Raw genomic sequence first — 18,729 nt, 5'->3', positions numbered from 1 at the left:
CCAACAGCAAAAACGGGTTTTTAACTTCTCTGCTCCCCAAATCCAGGGCATGCAGCCTGCTCTGACAGCATCCCATGTGCCTGCTCTGCTTCCTCGACCAGCCCAGACCCCCCTCCCTGCGACAGTCGTAAAGAGCTCCTGGCAGGCTCCCACACAGAAATAAACCATTTACAAGCTCCCATGGCCTTGTATGCAGGGCCAAGGTTAATGGTGGGGGGAAAACCTGGGTGTAGAGGAAAAGCCTGTTGCATCTGAAGGCTGGAAGGAGGGAATTTTGGTTTAAATGACCCATGCCAGGCTTAAAACGCAGCTCAGCAGGGATTGCGTTGTGCCAGGTTTTGGAGGAGCAGGGTAGGAGAAGATGTTGCCCAAAACCTCTTGCTCAGCATCCTCCCCATCCCTGAGGCTGCTCTGGCCCTGCTGGGGCACCCTGGTATTTTGTGGGTGACCTCAAGAGATCCAGTTACCCACATCCATTCACGGGTTAGCTACTGAAACCACGGCTTCAGCTGGGATTTGCAGCACCTGCAGCCAGCATGCGCCACCCTCACCTCCCTGCCTTGCTCTGCCAGAGCAGAGCTTGCAGAATCTGAGGCAAAACTCCACTGGAGGATGAGATTTGGGCATGGAACAGAAATCAAGCCCAGAATTTGTGTGCAGCCTTCAACCTACAGCGACAGCCACCGCACCCTACAAACTCCGTTTGCATAATTTCATGGGAACAGAGAATTGAAGGTGAACTGGTTTCTCACCCCAAACCCAAGCCCTACCACACCCAGGTCTGTGCTCTGGTGGTGTCCCTGCCATAATTCCTCTTTCACCCCTTCAGCTGAACCCATCCATGGCTCTGCTGTGCTCACAGCAGGCTGCTGTGGGGTTGGGTCAGCACCACCACCCCAGGGATACCTGGAGGCTCTGCAGAGGAGGAACAAAAGGACAAATCCAGGTTGTGGATGTTGCTGGTGCAGGATGAGGTTGGTTATTTTTATATTTATACCCACCAGGTATGTTATTTACTTATTTATATCTAGGGTTTGCTCGAGATCTCAGAGCAGAAGGTCAGACTCGCCAGTAATGCACTGGTGCATGTGGTGGGGATCTTGGCTTGGCTGTGCTGTGCAGAGGGGAAGCCAGGACAGATGAAAGAGTTAAATATGGAAACAAGATCCAGAAATACAGCAGTAACTGGACAAAATTCTTTGGAGACAAATTGTTCTAAACTAACTCAGGCTGTGATTCTGTTATCTGCTCTGCAAGAAAGGTCAGAGTAGGAATATCTCTTTTTTTCACGCCCCCACCTCCTTCTTGTCCTAGGAAGTGAAAAAGAAGAGCACAAAGCCCACTGCAAGGTTCTTCAGGACTGTGTGTCCTTGAACCATTAGCTCGTAGGTACAGTTTAGCTGCCACATCACTCATCTTGGCCCTGATTAGACCCAGATGAACACTTTCAATATTAATAGTCAGATGATTTAATAAAGCTGCACAAGCAGTTAAAGTAACAATACACTTCCATAAACGGGTTCCAGATGTTGCCAAGGCAAATGCTAAACATCAAAATACAAACTTCAAAAAAAAAAAAAAAAAAGTCAGGGGAAAAAAAAAAAAGCTGGATAAGCAAAACTTGGAATAAACTATAAACTAATTAAATGTGGGTTGAGTTTTCCAGAAATAAATTGAAGCCATAAGGATGTGATGTGAGCCAATAAATAGTACAGTTAGTCAAAGTTATTGTGGAGCGACAGTTGGAGGGATGGTTTGAAGTCACCGATAGGTGGGCTCACTGCGAGCTTGGCTTCCCATCAATAGGAAGGCTTGTTCTCCTGTGCATGAGAGCAGGATCAAATCTTCTGGTATCTATAACTGGGACCCCAGAGAGGTTACTGAGAGAATATGAGACGATTTTCAAGTCAGGGAATAAAGGAAGAAGGATGCCAGAAGTGCCTGTGTCTCTGCTGCAATAGCAGCAGGGGTGATACCACCACCCAAGGACTCCAGGATATTTTCCCCTGCGTGTCAGGGCAGCCCTCCAGCCTCTCATTGCCCACAGGGCATCCACAACCTCTGCTTGGCCACCTGCAAAGCCCATGGAAACACCACTGCTGCAGTCAATAACTCTTCCCCATACAAGAGTGATTGAAAACAGCTTTCCAATAGAATTTCACCCCAGTCCCATCTCTGCAGTTGCAGAAGCAGCCACCCACAGCAGATGAGCTTTCTGCCAGCAGGGACTGCACCTGTAAGAGCATGGAGGGGGATTTTGTGAGCCTCTCTCTACCACTGCAGCCCCAGAGAGCAGGTGGGTCATCCAGCACCTAACTCTGACTCCAGTTTTCCCCCCACTGTGGTCCCCAAGGAGGAAGAACCGCTAAGGAGCAAGCTGGGGATGCCTGGGGATGCAGGCACAGCACTTTGTTACAGGCAAGGAGAAAGCACCTTGTAGCCCAAGCAAGGGCAGGAAATGCATTTTTACTGAGGGGCAGAATGAACACTTTCAGTTCTCAAGTATTCTCCCTGACATGCTGCTTTGGGATAGCTAAACACCAAGATGGGCTTAAAGGGAATGTGTTTGGAGTGAGATGCTAGGACACTTATCCCCGTTCCCAGCTCTCCACTTCCCAAGGTGGAAGGCGATCAAGGCTTTTATTGCACAGGACTTCCATTACAGGACCTTCAGATCATCTCTGTCTTGCGGTGGTAACTGTCCTTACATTGCTTGTATTTCTCAAGGACAAGAAAAATTGATAATTTTAGGTTGTAAATGTTCTACAGTGAGGTCTATCCCCTCTTTTCTGCTTATCTCCAAGCACCCTGGCATGGGACTGACTCTATTTCAGCAGTCACAGAGTGCTGCCCAGCTTGCTGTTACTGTAGTGGCTCTGAGAGCCCCTGCATCACCTTTTCCATGCCAGTCAGTCAACCTGTAATCCCCAGGCTTTGCACTGGGAGAGACTAAGGCTGGGGGATTAGTTGAGATGCTCTCTGCTTTCTTTAATCAACAGTGCACTTAAGCACAGGACTGGGGAGCAGCTCTAACTAACTCTGTTATTCCTGGAAACCCCCAGATGGGTGCCCTGATGGAAACACAACCTGCACTGGGACCTGCTTTCCCACCTGGGTGAGCCGGGCTCCGCAGTGAGTCCTGCATCTGCCGCCAGGTTTGGGATTAGGTTTTGCTTTGGGCTTTTATCCATGGTTAATGACACAAGCACGCAATAACAGAGCCTCTCATAAAATTATTATGAGAACAAACAAATTCCTTCCCTTTTATATGCAGTACTTTGTTTTTAAGATTAATCCAACAGCAGAGCTGATGGGCTCTGCTCTCTTGCTGACCCATGTGAGAGCACCAGGTGTTCCCCATCACCAGGTTTCTCCTGAGCTGCCTCCTCCGTGATGCAACAGCCAGTGCCACAAATGGGCATCAGGATAGCTCCTATGCCCTGATTTCCAGGACATTCTGTACAGGGTCAGAAGTTTCCATAGAAGTTGTTCAGCATGACCTGGGTAACAGTGATCCCGGATTTCTTGCAGTCAGTTTGAGCTAGATCTGACCTGTTGGAAAATGCCTGCTCTGGTTGCAGCATGCTGCTGTGCTGCAGAATCTCCCCAGAACCAGACCTCAAAGTGTTGTACTTCTATTTTGGGTGCAGCTCAGTTTCCTCCAGCAGACTCCTGTTCTCCAGTAGTGGGGTCTGGTGCTGCTTACAGCTTCTGAACCAAATTGGTTTTTAGTGTCAGCCTGCTCTTCTCCATCCATGTGTATCTTTGTCTTTGTAGGAGAGGTAGAGCAGACCAAATGGAGCTGGAAAAACTTAATATCCCGGTTTTTGCCTCTGCAAGGCACAAGCCACCGGCTCTCCCAGGAAATCCATCAGTGCTGCATTCAGATCAGGGGACCAACCCAGGCTCCACCCTTAGGTATTTGGTCCCACATCGTCCTGCATAATAAATGCTGCATTTGGCAGAGTACAGTATGGAGCAAGGAATGAGCCAGAAATGTTTCCTAGTGAATAAAAAAGAACTGATTTTGATTGTGTTAGACACCAGTTCTTCCAGTGCCAGGAAGAAGTGCAGTATACATTTCTGGCTTGCTTGGACCTTCTTCAAACAGGCTGGTAACTGATGGATTCTACCACTTGTTTTTCCTTTGTGAAAATATCCCTTTAAATTCAGTGTTTAGCAAATACTGCTTAGTCCCATTACAAAGTAAATTGGGTATGGATCATAACAGCAGGCTTCTCCAGTCTCTTTCAGATGCTTAAATTACATCATGATCTAACTTCACCCAGGGGAGGGACAAGCTCTGCAGATTGCTGTCCGTGCTTCTGCTTTGGTAATCTCCGGTGTTTCTCGGGTGCCTTTCGCAGGTTTTCTGTGTATCAGTGCAATGTCTCTGCTTTGGGGGCTGGGGATGTTCCGTGCTGAGGAACCCCAGGGCTGTGCCCCAACAAAGCCAGCAGCATCCAGGCAAGCTGCAATGCCAATGTGAGGAGATGCCTGGCACCGGGCAGGGAGAATTTGGAATTTGGCCAGGACAGCTTCTCCTTGATTTTAGTCATTTGGTGTCTGGGTGGGGACAGGGAGTGCGCTGCCCTCGGAGCCACTCGTGTCCTCCATCCGCTCTGACCGATCTCAAGTGTCTTTCACAGATTTCACTTTCTGAGGCCGGGGCTGTGCTGCTGGGACCAGCCCGGCCGCAGCCCGGTTCTGGTGCGGCTCCGGCTCCGGGGCTGCAGCACAGCCCTGTCCGGCCCGGGGGATGCTGCGGCGGGGGCGCTGCACGGGCACTTATTTGCCATATTGTGCTCTCGCTTGTGTTTAAAAACAACAACAGCTCAACTGACTCATAGGTCCTACGGCCTCTGAGTCATTTTTTATTTCTGGATTTCACTGCTCTGCCCTTTGCAATGAAGGGAGTTGCATGCTCTCTCTCTCTCTCTCTCACACACACACACATCAAGTTCACATTTGTTTTTCCCCTATAAAAACAAAACGATTTCCATACCATTAATGAAACAGAAATGATTTGACTTCGCGTACCCTGGCTTTTATTTTCCATTGTATAAACTCTGCAGATGAAATAATGATGGTTGTAAAGTAAACCTCTTTTTTTTTTCTTTTTTTTTTTTTCCTTTCCCTTTCCAGGCAGCCTCTTTTCGAAATAGCAATAGGGAGTCACTTACAGGCTTGGCTTGAGCTGCGCCTGTAGTAATTAACCCCTTCATGCCCAGCTTTTCCTCTGTTGGAAGTTAGCCAGGCGTGGGTGAAGGATTCAGCAGGTCTCCTCTGGGACTGGAAGCAGAGCGGGGGAGCAGAGCAGACGGGGAAATGTGGGAAAGGAGGCCAAGAGCTGCTCCAGGCAGAGCAGTGCTGTGTGCCTGGGGCAACACACTTGTGGGCTGGACAGCTTTCCTGGGAGAGCCAGAGTGCTGGCACTGCAGGGCCAGAAGTACCTCCAGCCTTCCCAAACCCGCCTTTTTTTGGGTTTAAATCAGCACCACCGTTTGGTGTTCAGCCTGGCAGCCCCATCCTGGCTCATCTCCCTCCCTTCCCACTCCCCAGGGACCACCAGCGGAACGTTCTCTCTCCTCCACACACCACTGCAGAAATAATCTGTGGTAAATAATTAATCACCTAATCTGGCTCTTTCTGTTTACAGGGCCGTCATGGTTTTACGAAGCACTCGGAGGAGCATTATTGGGGTGAGGTAATTCCTCGCACAGCAGCAGGTCCAGCTGGAGCTGGGTGTGCGACACGTGCTGCCTTGCCCTGCAGGACGGGGTGAGCTGCCCTCCCCACCAGGGTGTGAGCTCTGCTTCTCCACAGACCCTCTCCATCACACACAATCTGTCTGTCTTCAAGGCCTCCACACGTGCCACAAGCATTTTTCCTAATCACATTTATCATGCAGCACAGCCCTGCATCTCCCCAGCGCTGGATCAGCTTCTGATGCCTGGCTCAGGCGGGTTGGTGACACTGACTGAGATACTGTTCCTCTTCCCAGACTGGGTGATGTGTTTTATATTATTTCTCTTGGATTTATTAAGCATTATGTAACTGGCTAACCAATCCCGCATGCGATGCAATCGTGGCTGATTTCATGTCAGTGGAAAGTAAACAAAAAAATTGCTCTGAAGTGGCTAAACTGAAATTCATTTCCACATGCAGAGCAATTCCTGGAGGATCTTTCCCATCTCCTCACAGTTAATTTGCATCCAAGCTCTCATGCAACCCATTAGAAAGGAGTTATGGAAAAATTGCACATAGAATATGACAGTGTGTTACAAGGAAAATTATTAAGATGAAGTTTATTTTGCTTAAATATTTTAAGCAAGTTTGTTGATTTCTCTTGTGCCTTGAAATGTGTAACACTTGCCTATTTTTTATCTTTCAGCTGGGGAACTCAAAATGCGAAAATTGCTTACCAAAGAAAGTTTGACATTAAAGTCTGAAAAGTCAGGCAAGCTGAAGCCCAGCAGGACCCAGCCCAACATGGCAAGGAAGATGTTCTGCCCTTGCTGAGTTTTGGAAGGACTGTAAATATTAGGTGAGGCAAAAACTATACCCCCATTAGACTCTGAACTCAAGCTTTTTCAGGAGCATTTGCTTTCTGGAGTCATGGACAACATTTCCCATTCATCAGTTTGCATTCAGAGATGTTGAGCTGAGATTTGGGGAATATGGAATGGATAAAACAGTAGTGGCTTTGCATAATTTCATTTGTTTTTCTCAGTGTCTTTGAAACTTTCAGCAATGTCTGAAAATGATGTCTGAAAATTCTGGATTCATTTCACTGACACACTTCACTGAAATATCAGTGAAGTTGGTGGTTGGGGGTTACCTGGTTGCATGTTATTTGCATTATTTTTCAGAAAGTCCCTGAGGCAGCCAAGCACCTGCTTCACCTGGGCAAGAAGCTAAGTCCAATTAAGATGAAATGCTGTATTAGACCTGGCTGGGCTTGTGGACCATGCAACATCATTTGCCAGTTGCTGGGCTGGAATTTGAACATGAAGGTGACACCAAGCTGTGATCCAGGGACAGATGAGTGTGATGAAGGGGCAGGAGGGAACAGCCCTGAGGGCAGTGCTGGTGGGCAAGCTCACAGATCCATGTGGGTGTCACCACTGCACCTGTCCTTGTGCTGACCTGCTAGATGAGGAAAGCTGTCTTAAAACAAGGAGAAAACTCAAAAGTTAGAGATTGTCCCCTCTTCTGCAGGCTAGTTTATTCCTTTGTGGGATGAGCAGGGATGCTCTGCATGCTTCCTTGAAAAGATGGCTCAAAGGAGGGTTGAGGATTGGAACAGAAGGTTGGCACAGGAATTCCTCACATTGCCCAGGACTGCAGCTTAAAAGTGGGTTTTGGTTTTTTTTTCACTCCCTACGTGCTGGGTGCTCTGGGTTGCTGTGTAATTATGGCCAGTACCTCCAGAGCCATGGCCAGGCCAGAAAAAACTTCCCTGGCATACAAAAGCAGGTGTGAGTTTGCCTGGTAATACCTGTACTTATCCCTTCAGGCATTTGTCAGCCACTGGGCTATATCAGATGAGGGGAGCTATGACAGAAACCAAGTTTTTTAGCCATCCTGTGTCTGAAGGTGCAGCCTTGTTTGGCAACAAGTCCCTTTCATTGCCCCTATGTCCCCATTTCTTTCTTGTTCCTATACTCTGCTGTCCTTTCCAGCCTGTGTTGTACTGGAAAAGCCTAGAGAGAGAGCAAGCCAAGCCAGCAGCACAGCCTGAAGCCCCTGGGAGGGAAAAAACCCTCACAGGCAGGGGTCAGCCCAAGAGAAAACCATGGATACAGCGTGGTGACCTTCACCAGCATCCCAGCATGGCCCCACTGCCACAGCATCTCCCACCAGCCCCGAGAGCACGCGAGGGGAGCGTGCCATTCCTCTTTGTCAGATGGAAAGCAAAGCCACTTATTCAGGGTCTGAGGAGGTGGGGAAATGCTGAGTTTCAGCAGTTCACAAGTAATTTTAGCAGCTCTGCCAGCACCTCTGCTTATCTGGGGCCTTGCAGGGTGAGGCAATGCATTATCAGCACATCACGGTCCGGGGCGCGTGGGCTGCCAGTGGGGTTTGCAGAGGGCTAAGCTGGCACATCCCCAGGGGAAGCTGCCCTCTAATGATTGGGGATTTGCATGCCATGTTTTCATAGGGCTCTGAGATTTCAACCCTTTGAAGAGCACTTTGCAGTGATCTGGTTTTGACTAAATTCTAGTCTTAAAAATAAGTCCATTCTCCCACCTCCCACACTGCCTGGGAGCAGGAGTCACTACCTGGCCACGCACGGGTGGTTTGAGCTCATCTTGTTGCAAGTTGCTGCAGAAATTGCTGAGGATTTTAGAGCACTTTTAGGACTGAGAGCTGAATGGCAGAATGCAACCATCAACCAAATCCATTCTGTTACTGCCATCATTTTTGTTGCTCTTGTTTCTGCAGAGGCATTAACAGTCTATCCTATATCTCAATTATCTGCAGCTTCTGCAGCTCATTCTCAGATGCAGCAGTCATGAGTCCTCCCTTTCACACAGAAAAAGCAGCAGCAATGAACCAAGTAGGAAAAACACATGAGCTGCAAGTTGGTAGCAGACATTGCTCTGCCTGAGCTACTGCCATTCAAGTAAAACTACTGTGCAGCAGTCAGAGTTTGGGGCTTTTTTTTATGCTATTATCATCACATTATGCTCTGGAATTCAATTTTCTGTATATTTTTCAGCTCTGCATGAATCCTGGATCTCTGTGAATAGATGCAATTGAAATTGAAGGATACCATCCAAATAGGTAAACACGTCAGAAACATTATCTGGGTCACATTTGGGCAACAGGGCTCGCTCTGTTTTAAGTGCAAATGGGTTACTGATGATTTAGATGAACTTCCTGAGGAGTGTTTGAAATTCCTGGCACACGTTCGGTTTCCCATCTGCTAGAAGGTCTTTGATGAGCCCACAAAGAGATGTAGGACTGGAGCTGCTGCTCTTCATCTCTGGTTGGACTTCTTATGATTGACCAGTTTGTGGTTTTTTTGCATTTCTTTTACTTTGATTCCCAAGGAGAAAAAGGGCTTGTGAGAGAAGCTGCTTGGGCAGAGATGTTCTGTGAACTCTCCATCCATGTGCTGTCATCAACTTGTTCCAACACTGCCAGTTCTCTGTCTGCTAAAATTATTATGTGGAGTCGAATTTTGCCCTCATTTAGACCAGATCTAACAGTAATTAAATAATTTGTTCTGTCAGAGGGAACTTGAGGCTAGCCTGGGTAACAGATGCTAAAAACTTTGTCTTCTCCTGAAGTGTCCCATGTTTAGTGAGTAAATAGATGGTGTGTTCTTCTCTTTCACACCCTTCTTCACCTGCTAAAAAATATCTTTTCAGGAGCTTGTGTTGTAACTTACCAAAACTCACTGCCCAGTAGGGTTGAATTCGAATTGAATATGTTCCATTTTTTAAAGCAGAAGAGAGCTATGGCAAGAGGGCAGGGGGACAGGGTTTTGGAAAAGAATTATTTTCAGGAATGGAACCAAGAGTTCTGTTGACAGAGCCTGAAGTGCTTATTCTTCAGACATAGAAGTAACAGGAGCTTGTGTGCCTTTGCAACACCTCTCAAGAGATCCCCTTTGCAGGAGAAGGTTCCCAGAAGCAGAGCTCCAGGGAGATTCAACAGCTGGAGATGAGGTTCAGGGGACAAAGCTGCTCTTCCAGCATGGAAGAAGTGACAAAGTGGGGAATGTTCTCTCTCCACCATCTCCTGCTCCATGATCTCATCATTTTACAGTAGTGCCTTGTCTTTTTAACTCAGCATCCTGCCTCTGGACACCTCCTGAGACATGCCATGCTGAGCATTTTGTGCTCTTGTGCCCAAGAGCTGCCTCCCAAGCCACAGCCTGCTGCAGAGCTGATAGCCCTGGCGAGGGTGGAAGGAAGCTCAGACGTGATGCTGCTGCTCTGCAAACAGGTGAGCACATGGCACACGTACAAAACCACAGTAAATGTTTGCTGAGACCTCAGCCCCAAGCTAATATTTTCTGCCTCTGGTGGGAATGTCTGCATTTTCTTCCACTGAATGCCTTTTGACATATTAAAGGCATGGCAGGAACTGAGATCCCATGGGATCCATTGGTCTTATTTCTGTGGATGCTTGTACCCTGGGTCTATTTGAAGAAGGATGATTCATTCAACAGCTTGAGCTTATGGGTCTGTGTGTCACTTCCCATTGTAAGAAGAAGGGTCTTGTTTGCTATCATGGACTGGTTGGGGCTAATTTTGGGATAGATCTAGCATGGAAAAAATGCTTTACGCAGCAAGACAGCAGCTGATTCAGTTTCTTCCATGCTGGATGCTGGTGTTTAGAGTCTCCAAGGCAGGAAGTTTTATCAAGCAACATCAAACAGATGTTCCTCATCATGTTCCAGCTGCATTGACTGGCAACCTGCTCAAACACTCGAGGTGGACACAGGCGTTTATTCTGCATGGACAGCAGTTTATTAAACCATCCACCTGGAAACAACAAAGGATCTTTTAAAAGAAATATCTGTACCAGTGTTCATTGTAAATGGACCAGAAGCACTTATAGTCATGGCACTCACAAGAACTGCTTCCAGGAAGCGGCCTGAATTACTGATTTTGCAGGAAAAGTGAAGGAATTTTTCTCTGGATTTTCACACCTGCTGGTCACGGTATGAATCCACATTGGCAACATCTTCCTGATGGGATGCATGGTGAACTATGGCACTGCAGGATACAGCTAAGCTTCTGGTTTGGGATAGCTGAAGGGAGAAGGGATCAGTATCAAAATCCCAGGGTTTTCCATTGTTGATCTAAGGAAAAGGTCTCTCTTAGAGGCCAGGAACTTCAGCAGATGTTTCTGGGCTTTCCAGATGCAGAGATGTAAGTGTGTTGTTTCCAGAGGGAACATCTTCACAGGGATGTTGCAGGAACTGAAGAGATTAGGAGAGATTTGAATAGAGGGGCATTATCAGACATCAGTGGTGTTAGCTTGGGTGATTGCTTCAGGGCTCTGCCCTGCCTGGACCCCAAAGCAGGACAATAAACCAGCCCTGTTTGCTGGCTGCCATGGCTGTGCTGGCTCCCATGGCTGGCACAAGCACATCTGTGTTGCTATGTGTGCAGGGCATGCATTAGGGGGTGTGATGGCCCTGGAGGCCTGGGCTCTCCAGCTCCCAGGCATGGCCAGAGCACTTCCCATCGTGTGCTGCATGGGCAGGACAACAGCTCTTTGCAGGCTGAGTGAAGGCAGACTGGAATTTCCTTCGTGCCACACCAGCACTGAGACTGGAGCCATGGTGGAAGCTGCTGTGGACAGCTTTCTTTGGACATCTACTTATCCAGAAAGACTGGAGTTTAGGGTCAAGTGGAGAGTAACTAACATGGGGCTAAAGGGAACATCCCCATCCACAGTGTGGGAAGGGACAGAATGTGTCCAGTATGATGCTGCTTCAACTACTTTGAGAGTTGTGGTCCGCTTTGAGAGAGGCACAGGTGGAGCTGGAGCACAGGACCCTGCAATGTGACACTCTGCAGCTGCCGCTGCTGGAACCACACCTCAGCTCCCACTGCAGCTGGGACTGCACATCAGCCCCCCCACCTACAGCATGCTCAGGCTGATTGCTTCAAATCACTCAGCTCAAATTGTGATAAGGTCCTTAAAAAATATATAAAATCTTGAATCCAAAAGACCCTGTGCAGTCCAGGGTAGCAGTTGGGTTTAGGCATCTCCCTGGGCTGCTGGAGCCCACATGGGCCATAGCCCTCTGTCCAGCACGGGCTGTGGTCACAGCTGGACACTTTAATGACCCACATGCCACGATGAATTTGCTGCAGTATAAATCAGCTGTCATTTGTTCCTGGCTTATCGATGGGAAGGAAAACACTGCAGTGCAACAGCTCCATGAAAGGTTAAGTCTTGGAGCCTCATAATTGGTAGGAGCATGGGCTGCAGAGGGGATTGCACGATAAGCAGGCTCTCCCACTTCTCCTAAAACTTTGACAGTTACCAGAAGCTGGCAGCAGAATTTCAACCCTACATGGGATGTAACAATCAGATGAACCAACTGAAGAAGAAGAAATATGACTCTGATGGACACTACAAATCATTTCCAGAGGCAGGATCACAAGAGTTGACTCTGAATTCAGGGAAGTGCATGCGAGCAGGGCCAAGACAGCTTTCAGCCACTCCTTCACTTCCCCCTGAAGATCCCTAAGGAAATGTTATCCCACAGTTGGGGTCCAGCATGGACATAATGTAGGTTTGATAGGGCAGGCAGCCATCAGTGGTGTTATCTCCCTTCTGCATGGAGGCCCCTTCCAGAGCGAGGCTTTCACTTGGCACAGAGCACTGAACTCGGGATGAGAAAAGAGCAGAGTGTGTGGGAGCTGCTGATTTTGTCTCCTTGGTGGGACTGTTTTTTTTTAATAAAAGGATCAGATGTTGCGCTTCCTTGAAAACATGACAATCTATGGGAGAGTTCATTAGTTTATGGCAAGTTGCAACACTGTGGAGCCTGGCTGAAAGCAAATGTTATTGCAAAGAGTTATCACTGAGGGGAGAGGAAAACAATGTCCTGAGGAAATAAACTCGACAGAGCAAATCACTGAGCAATATAAAGCTGTGGAGTACAGGCAGTAGAGCGGAATTCTTTCTCAGAATAAAGGGCCCCAGTCACCTGTTTTTAATGCCAATGTTTGCTTTCTGCATATTCAGTACATACATGGGATACATCTGTCCAGAACTCTGTCTCTAATGGGAGTAACAAATATCATGATTGCAGCTGGCTGAACTTATTTACTACAAGTACACAAAATGTCTCTGTGGCCATCATTAGATAGTGATAACATCAGTAAACTACCAGTAAACATCAGTTTTGTCTTGATTGTTTGGGGTTTTTTTTGTTAGAGAATTATGTGTTTTAATTTCAAGTTGTATGGAATATTTCAAAAAGCACTTCTTCATATTAAAATACAGAGTGAAGCTTTACTGATGGTCAGCTTTGCTGATGACTAGCCTGTCAAGTCTGAGCAAAGCTGGAGATGCAAGGGGAGAGGAAGACTGGTTTTCATTCATCTCACATAGCTGTACACTGCCTCTCTTCTTAACCTTCAGTTAATCTAATTCACACCAAGGACTGAAACCCTTGCATCAGATTTGGAGATGTGTAAAGGTGAATTGAAAATAAGCCATGGCTTTCCTTGCTGAGTCCCATGGCATTTGCAACATTGCAGAGCACTCCAGTTCTGCACTGTCAGGGCTTTTCTTGTGTTTTCCATTTTTATTTCCTAACTGGAGAACTTGTACAGCTTCATTCTTGTTTAGCCCCATGGTAGGATGCATAGGTTTCTCCTTCAAGCAGTGGGATCCTGTGCCTCTTCCAACGCAGCTACACCGAGCCAGTGTGGGGCTCTGGCAGCCCCTCAGAGCTTTCTGAGGGTGGTGATTTCTTCCTTGGTGTTCTGGCTGTGTTAAATCAATATGAGAGCAAAGCATGGTGTGACTTGACATGGATTGTCATAACCATCCCTGCAGCCCTGTGTCCTGGGGTGGGCAGTGCCCACCTCCTCATGCTGCCTAGTCTGGGAGGAGAGGTTTGCTCTGCTGCCCTGGCAGGCCCTTGGACCCACAAAGCTCCTTTCTGCAAATGCCTGTGACATGGAGGCCGACTCTTCCTTTGTCTTTTTCCTTCCCTCATCCTCTCACCAGCTCAGGTTTGACCCAGTGCTCCTAAATTTTGCATGCATTGGTGTTGGGGTGCAATCCCAATAGATCCCCTGCCTAAGCAGGGGCGTTTTGGTGGCACTGCAGCCTCTGGTTTTAGCTCTGGTGACCTCAGAATCAAGAGGCCAATTTCTTGAACAAGCTGCCTGAGGAGCCTGGGATAGGTCAGAGATTTCTTCAGCAGATCAAAAGCCAGAGATGCTTTTCTGACAGCCCTGGAGCTCCCTGTCCTGATTTATGAATTCTATACGCTCTATATATTTAGCTGAAGAGGCTCACTGGGGGAACAGTTTTTGCAAGAAGGAAAGAGAATGTGACTTCAGAAAGCCACCATGTACCAGGAGATAACCCCTCAAAAGCCATCAACCATGGCAAAGGGAGCCCAGGAGATGTGGCAATAAATTTTAGTGGACCAGCATTTTTGACAGGAGATGGAGTTATGGGGAAGCAGACTCAAACCCCAGGAGCTGGGAGCTCTGGGCTTGGGGGAGCAGACCTGAAACCTCACCTCATTTCAAAAATCTTCTTTTCCTTTCTTTGGAACCTCACCAGAGCCCAAGGGGTATAGCTTGCTCTCCCTCTCAGTAAGTGCTATGTGCCTTGGCAGGTTTGGAGTTTCATATCCTCTTTTGGAGGTTGGATGCACAAAGACTCTGCCAGGCTCCTGGGGCTGTTCACTGCCCTGAGAGCTGTTGTCACAGCAGTGAGACAGCTCATGTTCTTGAGGCTGTCTCCACAGGTTAAAGGGTTGTGGTGTTTGCTGTCCCCTCTGTGAGATGTGACTGAGCTCAGCCCCATGCTTGTTTGTCTGGATGTGAGCCCTGTTCTTGACAGATGGAGCACAAGGGATGATTTCCCAACATTCATAGAAAACAGGGCAGGAATCCTCCTAATTCCTACTTTTAAGGCCAGAGTGTTTCCATGTGCACAATACGTTAATCCTGACATCAAGTGTTTAGTTTTTATATAGATTATAGAGTTCCAAGCAGGTAGTCTTGCTGTCTTGAAGGCTTTGAGAACAAATATGCACCACATCCCAAGCCTGAGTAACTACCTGCTGGAACAACTTTAGTGTGTTGTGCTCTAACATAACACTGCCCCATTTTAGCTTCCAGTGTGTACACCTTGTTTTACCTCTGTTCCAGAGGAAGCCCTCTGCCAGAAAACATTTTCCCAGGACCTGGTTGTAGATGCCAGCTCACCTCCCAGCTCCCTCCTGGCCAACCTAAATACACTGAAAGCCTCAAGCTCTCCCTCTGTAAGAAAGTTTTCCAATTCTGAATGATCCTTGTAATTTTTTGTCCTGGTCCAGGTAGTAAATTACTGCACCTGCTTTGTCCTGGAAGGGCTCTCTGCTCACCTGTGTGAGAGTTTGTGTTAGCAGTGGTGAAATTACAGCTGCTGTCTTCACCTTCTGCTGAGAAAGCCATGTAAAAATGCTGCCCTCCAGCAAGCACTGCCACTGAGGAGAAGTTTAAGGGTGGATCTTTTGAAGCCTTGGTAAGGCTGGACATAGAGAATTAGGGAAATCCAGTAGCTGAATTTCAGTGTTCTGTCAGACTGGAGCCCTTTTTATCCACTGCACATGAGCTGAAATGATCACATGTGCTGTGTGATGGCCATTCAGTCCTGTTGGGATTAAAGGCATGGACAGGCAGCGTGGAGCACGGGCTGGGGTCTGTGCTGCCCTGGGTAAAGCCTTAGGGGCAGCAGCAGGGTCCTTACAAACACTCAGTTATTCTGGGATAGCAGAGACACATGGCCAGTGTGGCAAGTCTTAAACCTCCGTGCTAGAGGAGCAACTTTGCTGCTGCCACCAAGCCAGCACCGGCACTCTTTAAGGAGAGGCTGGGTGAGTGGTGCAATTTGTTGCTTGAAGAACATCTGAATGTGCATATTCTGTCAGTTTGGAGAATTTGGGGAAGTAGCTCTTCCCTTCTCTTTTAATGTCAGTGTAAATGAGGCTCCTTGGGTACTTTCACTTTCTCAGAATGACTGTAGGGTCAATCTCAACACTAAATGCAAAGGAAGTGTAGGTAGTTCCAGAAAACATCTATCACTGGTGAACTGAATCACAGACAGCAATCCCTGGCTTATTTTTTTTACCCTGTGCAGAGGCAAATTTTGTCATTATATCACTCACATAACCTTTCAGATGAACTCAGTAATCGTGATATGTTTTGGTTTGGCTTCTTTCAGATTAAAACCTTGCCTTTCAGAAAAAGGAAACCATAAGTTAAATAACTCCAAAATTAGGTATTTCTGAAGGATAATTAGTGGCCTTCTTTCTTACCAAAAACAACCCAAGACTGTGCTTTAAATAATAACTTGTAGTAATTCCTACTTCAAATGTGATTAAGTTAGCAGGATGTTATCAGTATAGAATGCTACATTTCAAACCACACTTTAGGGTATTATCTACAAAAAATAATTACTATAGATTCCGTGACTTTTTGAAAAATCAACCAGATTCTGTGCCCTAAATGTCCCCATCTGGTTCTCCCATGGTTTTGCTTGCCTACACACAAATTACTGACCATCATTCTTTTATTCCCTGGTCTTGTAGATAGGGGGACCCATGTAAAGTGAATGCAAATACAGATCCCTGCCCCCAGCAATTTGGATGCAAAAATACTGGAGTTATAACCCTCCTCCTTCATCACTTTGAGCAAAAAGTGATATTAGTTGCATTGAAATTTCTATAGCAAGGGTACCAGGTCTGTGTTTGTAAGAGTTCACTTTAAAGAGCAGTGTCCATGCAAATATATAAATATATGCTGTGTAGGGATATATGCCTGTATACACATGCATAGGCGCTGTATATACAGAAAGACACACACACATACTTAGGAGATGTGTATATAACACTCACTTATATACAAATCCATTCCCTGTTATGAAACAATCATCAAGATATAAACAAGAAAAAGTTAAACCATGGATGGGCACATTTTCAAGTGCTGCTGGAGGGTTTTATCTACAGTATTGAAGGAGTGCTATCAAAACTGAAACAGGGCACTTATTACAAAGAAATCTTTACGTAACTGCTGGAAAGGTTTGCCGAATAACCAGATGTTGTTGCAAAGACACTTCTCCTCCCCCTCTCCCCACTTCTTTCCTTCTTTAATAGTTCGATTAATTCTGCACATAAACCGGGCTGATAAAAGTTCTAAGCTGCAAACTTCCCCACATCTGGACACTGTCGAAGCCAGATCGTTCAGCGGCGCACTTCAGTTGCTTTTAATCTCCCTCAATAAAATAAAAACTTCCAACAAGTAATGCTGACCTATATATATTTTTACACTGTAAACACTGACATCTGCGAGCTGCTCCAAGCGAGCACACAGCACTTTCCACCAAGCGATCACTTGCCCCTCGCCATAAGAGAAATACGCAGCTCATGCAGTCGGAGCAGAGTATTCAGCTAAACTCTCTGCTATTTCCAATCCTCTGGCTAATTGCTGTCAGGGGAGAAATCAAAGATTAGCTGTTTTGCTGGAGGAAGGAAAAATAAACGACCTCTCTGAGTATGCTGCTTAGCATTGCCTGACCAGAAACATTTTTCTACTCACTCAAGGAGAGCAGCAGTAAGGAAAGCAGCCCCAGTCTCCTCCAGTAGCCCATTTCTGGATCCCACTGGCAACCAGAAGCCCAGCTTCACGGCGTGGACCAGCTCATCCTCCCTCGGTGCAGCCAGTCCCCTGCGTTCGTGCTGTCAAGCCCGAGCCCCTCTTTGCGAGGCTCCGGCTCCGGCTTGCCGGGAAGGCGGATCCAGCTAAAGCCCAGCTGTGCGTGGGGTCCGCCCAGGAACTGCAGTTTATGAACAAACTAAGCCTGACTCTCCTCTCGAAATATATACAAATATCAGAGGGGGGAGCTGGGGGAAGAAGCCAGGCTCTGAGAAAAAGAGTTTTTTTTTTTTTTTTTTCCCTGATGTCAATGCGGAGCTGCTCCCGGCTCCATCCGGATCAAGGATCTTTGAAGGGGACCTAAAGCCTGCTGCATGCATCTAATCAAAAAGGCATGGGCACTCCTGCATGAGGCTTTCATCTGAATAAAGCACGAAAGGTAATGCCTCAACAAGCTGAGCTGCCATTAATTCACTACTTTACCCCTCTATTTTAGAAATTATCTTTCAAATAAGCTTCAACAGGCTGTATTTATAATAGGGATAATTAAAAGTTTAGGGCAGCTTTTTCAGAAAGACCACATTAATGTGAGATTAGCCTAAAATAGGTGCTTGTTAACCATTGAAGCAGCAGGATTTAAACATATATGTTTTCCTGAATCAGGGCCTAAAATAATAACATAGAGCATTTAAATATCAGCTTTCTCCCCAAGATCTTGAACTGCTCTGCAAAAACTTGTAAGAAATATTATCCCACTTACAAAAGGGAAACTGTGAAACGTAGCAGAATTCTGACTTGCCTTGGTTGTTAACACAATCAATCAGTGGCAAAAGGAGGAGTAAAATTCTCAAACTCTTGCCCTATGGTTTACCCCAATCCTTCAGATCAATGTATTTGAGTGTAGTAGACATGTTGTTATTAAGCCTTTTTGCAAACAAACAAAAAAGGATAGTATTTTATAGTTACTAAAAATATATTGACTGATTTTAATGCATAAACTGTATTCTAATTCAGTGAATCTCCAGATTTTTATTTACCCACTTTGCAATTCATTTTTTTGTTCATTAATCAGTTTGAGGAGGATACATGGTGTACCTATGTATGCTTGTGTGTGTGTTCATTATGGTGAGTGTTTTCCTCCACTGGACTTAAAGACCCTTTCTTGTATCCATCTTGCTAATGATTTGCACCCACTTGTTTTGTAAACTATTTGTATAAATGATTCTGTTAGGGTGTTACATGGTGGTATCTCTTTTCCCTTTTTCTGTGTTTCAAAAGGGAAAAGAGGAGTTGTTAGATGTGGTCCAGGCACAGCTGATTAACAAAGTGTGCCTCCCATGCCATGGTGACACACAAGCCTCTGCAG

General features: G+C 46.6%; 1 protein-coding gene across 1 annotated transcript in view; it reads right to left on the bottom strand.

Annotated features, from left to right (window-relative positions):
• LOC116998738 (TGF-beta receptor type-2-like) overlaps positions 1-17,628 on the bottom strand; it is a 34,175-nt gene extending 16,547 nt beyond the window's left edge. Inside the window, exon 1 of the mRNA XM_033064791.2 lies at positions 17,307-17,628. Within this exon, the coding sequence (XP_032920682.1) occupies positions 17,307-17,358 (52 nt within the window). The 5' untranslated portion in view covers positions 17,359-17,628. The remainder of the gene's footprint in view (positions 1-17,306) is intronic.
• Between the last annotated feature and the right edge of the window lie 1,101 nt (positions 17,629-18,729).

The sequence above is a fragment of the Catharus ustulatus genome, chromosome 7, assembly GCF_009819885.2.
Source record: "Catharus ustulatus isolate bCatUst1 chromosome 7, bCatUst1.pri.v2, whole genome shotgun sequence".
NCBI classification, from domain to species: Eukaryota; Metazoa; Chordata; class Aves; order Passeriformes; family Turdidae; genus Catharus; species Catharus ustulatus.
Note: the sequence above shows the minus strand (reverse complement) of the source record. Positions and strands in the feature narration are given on the sequence as shown.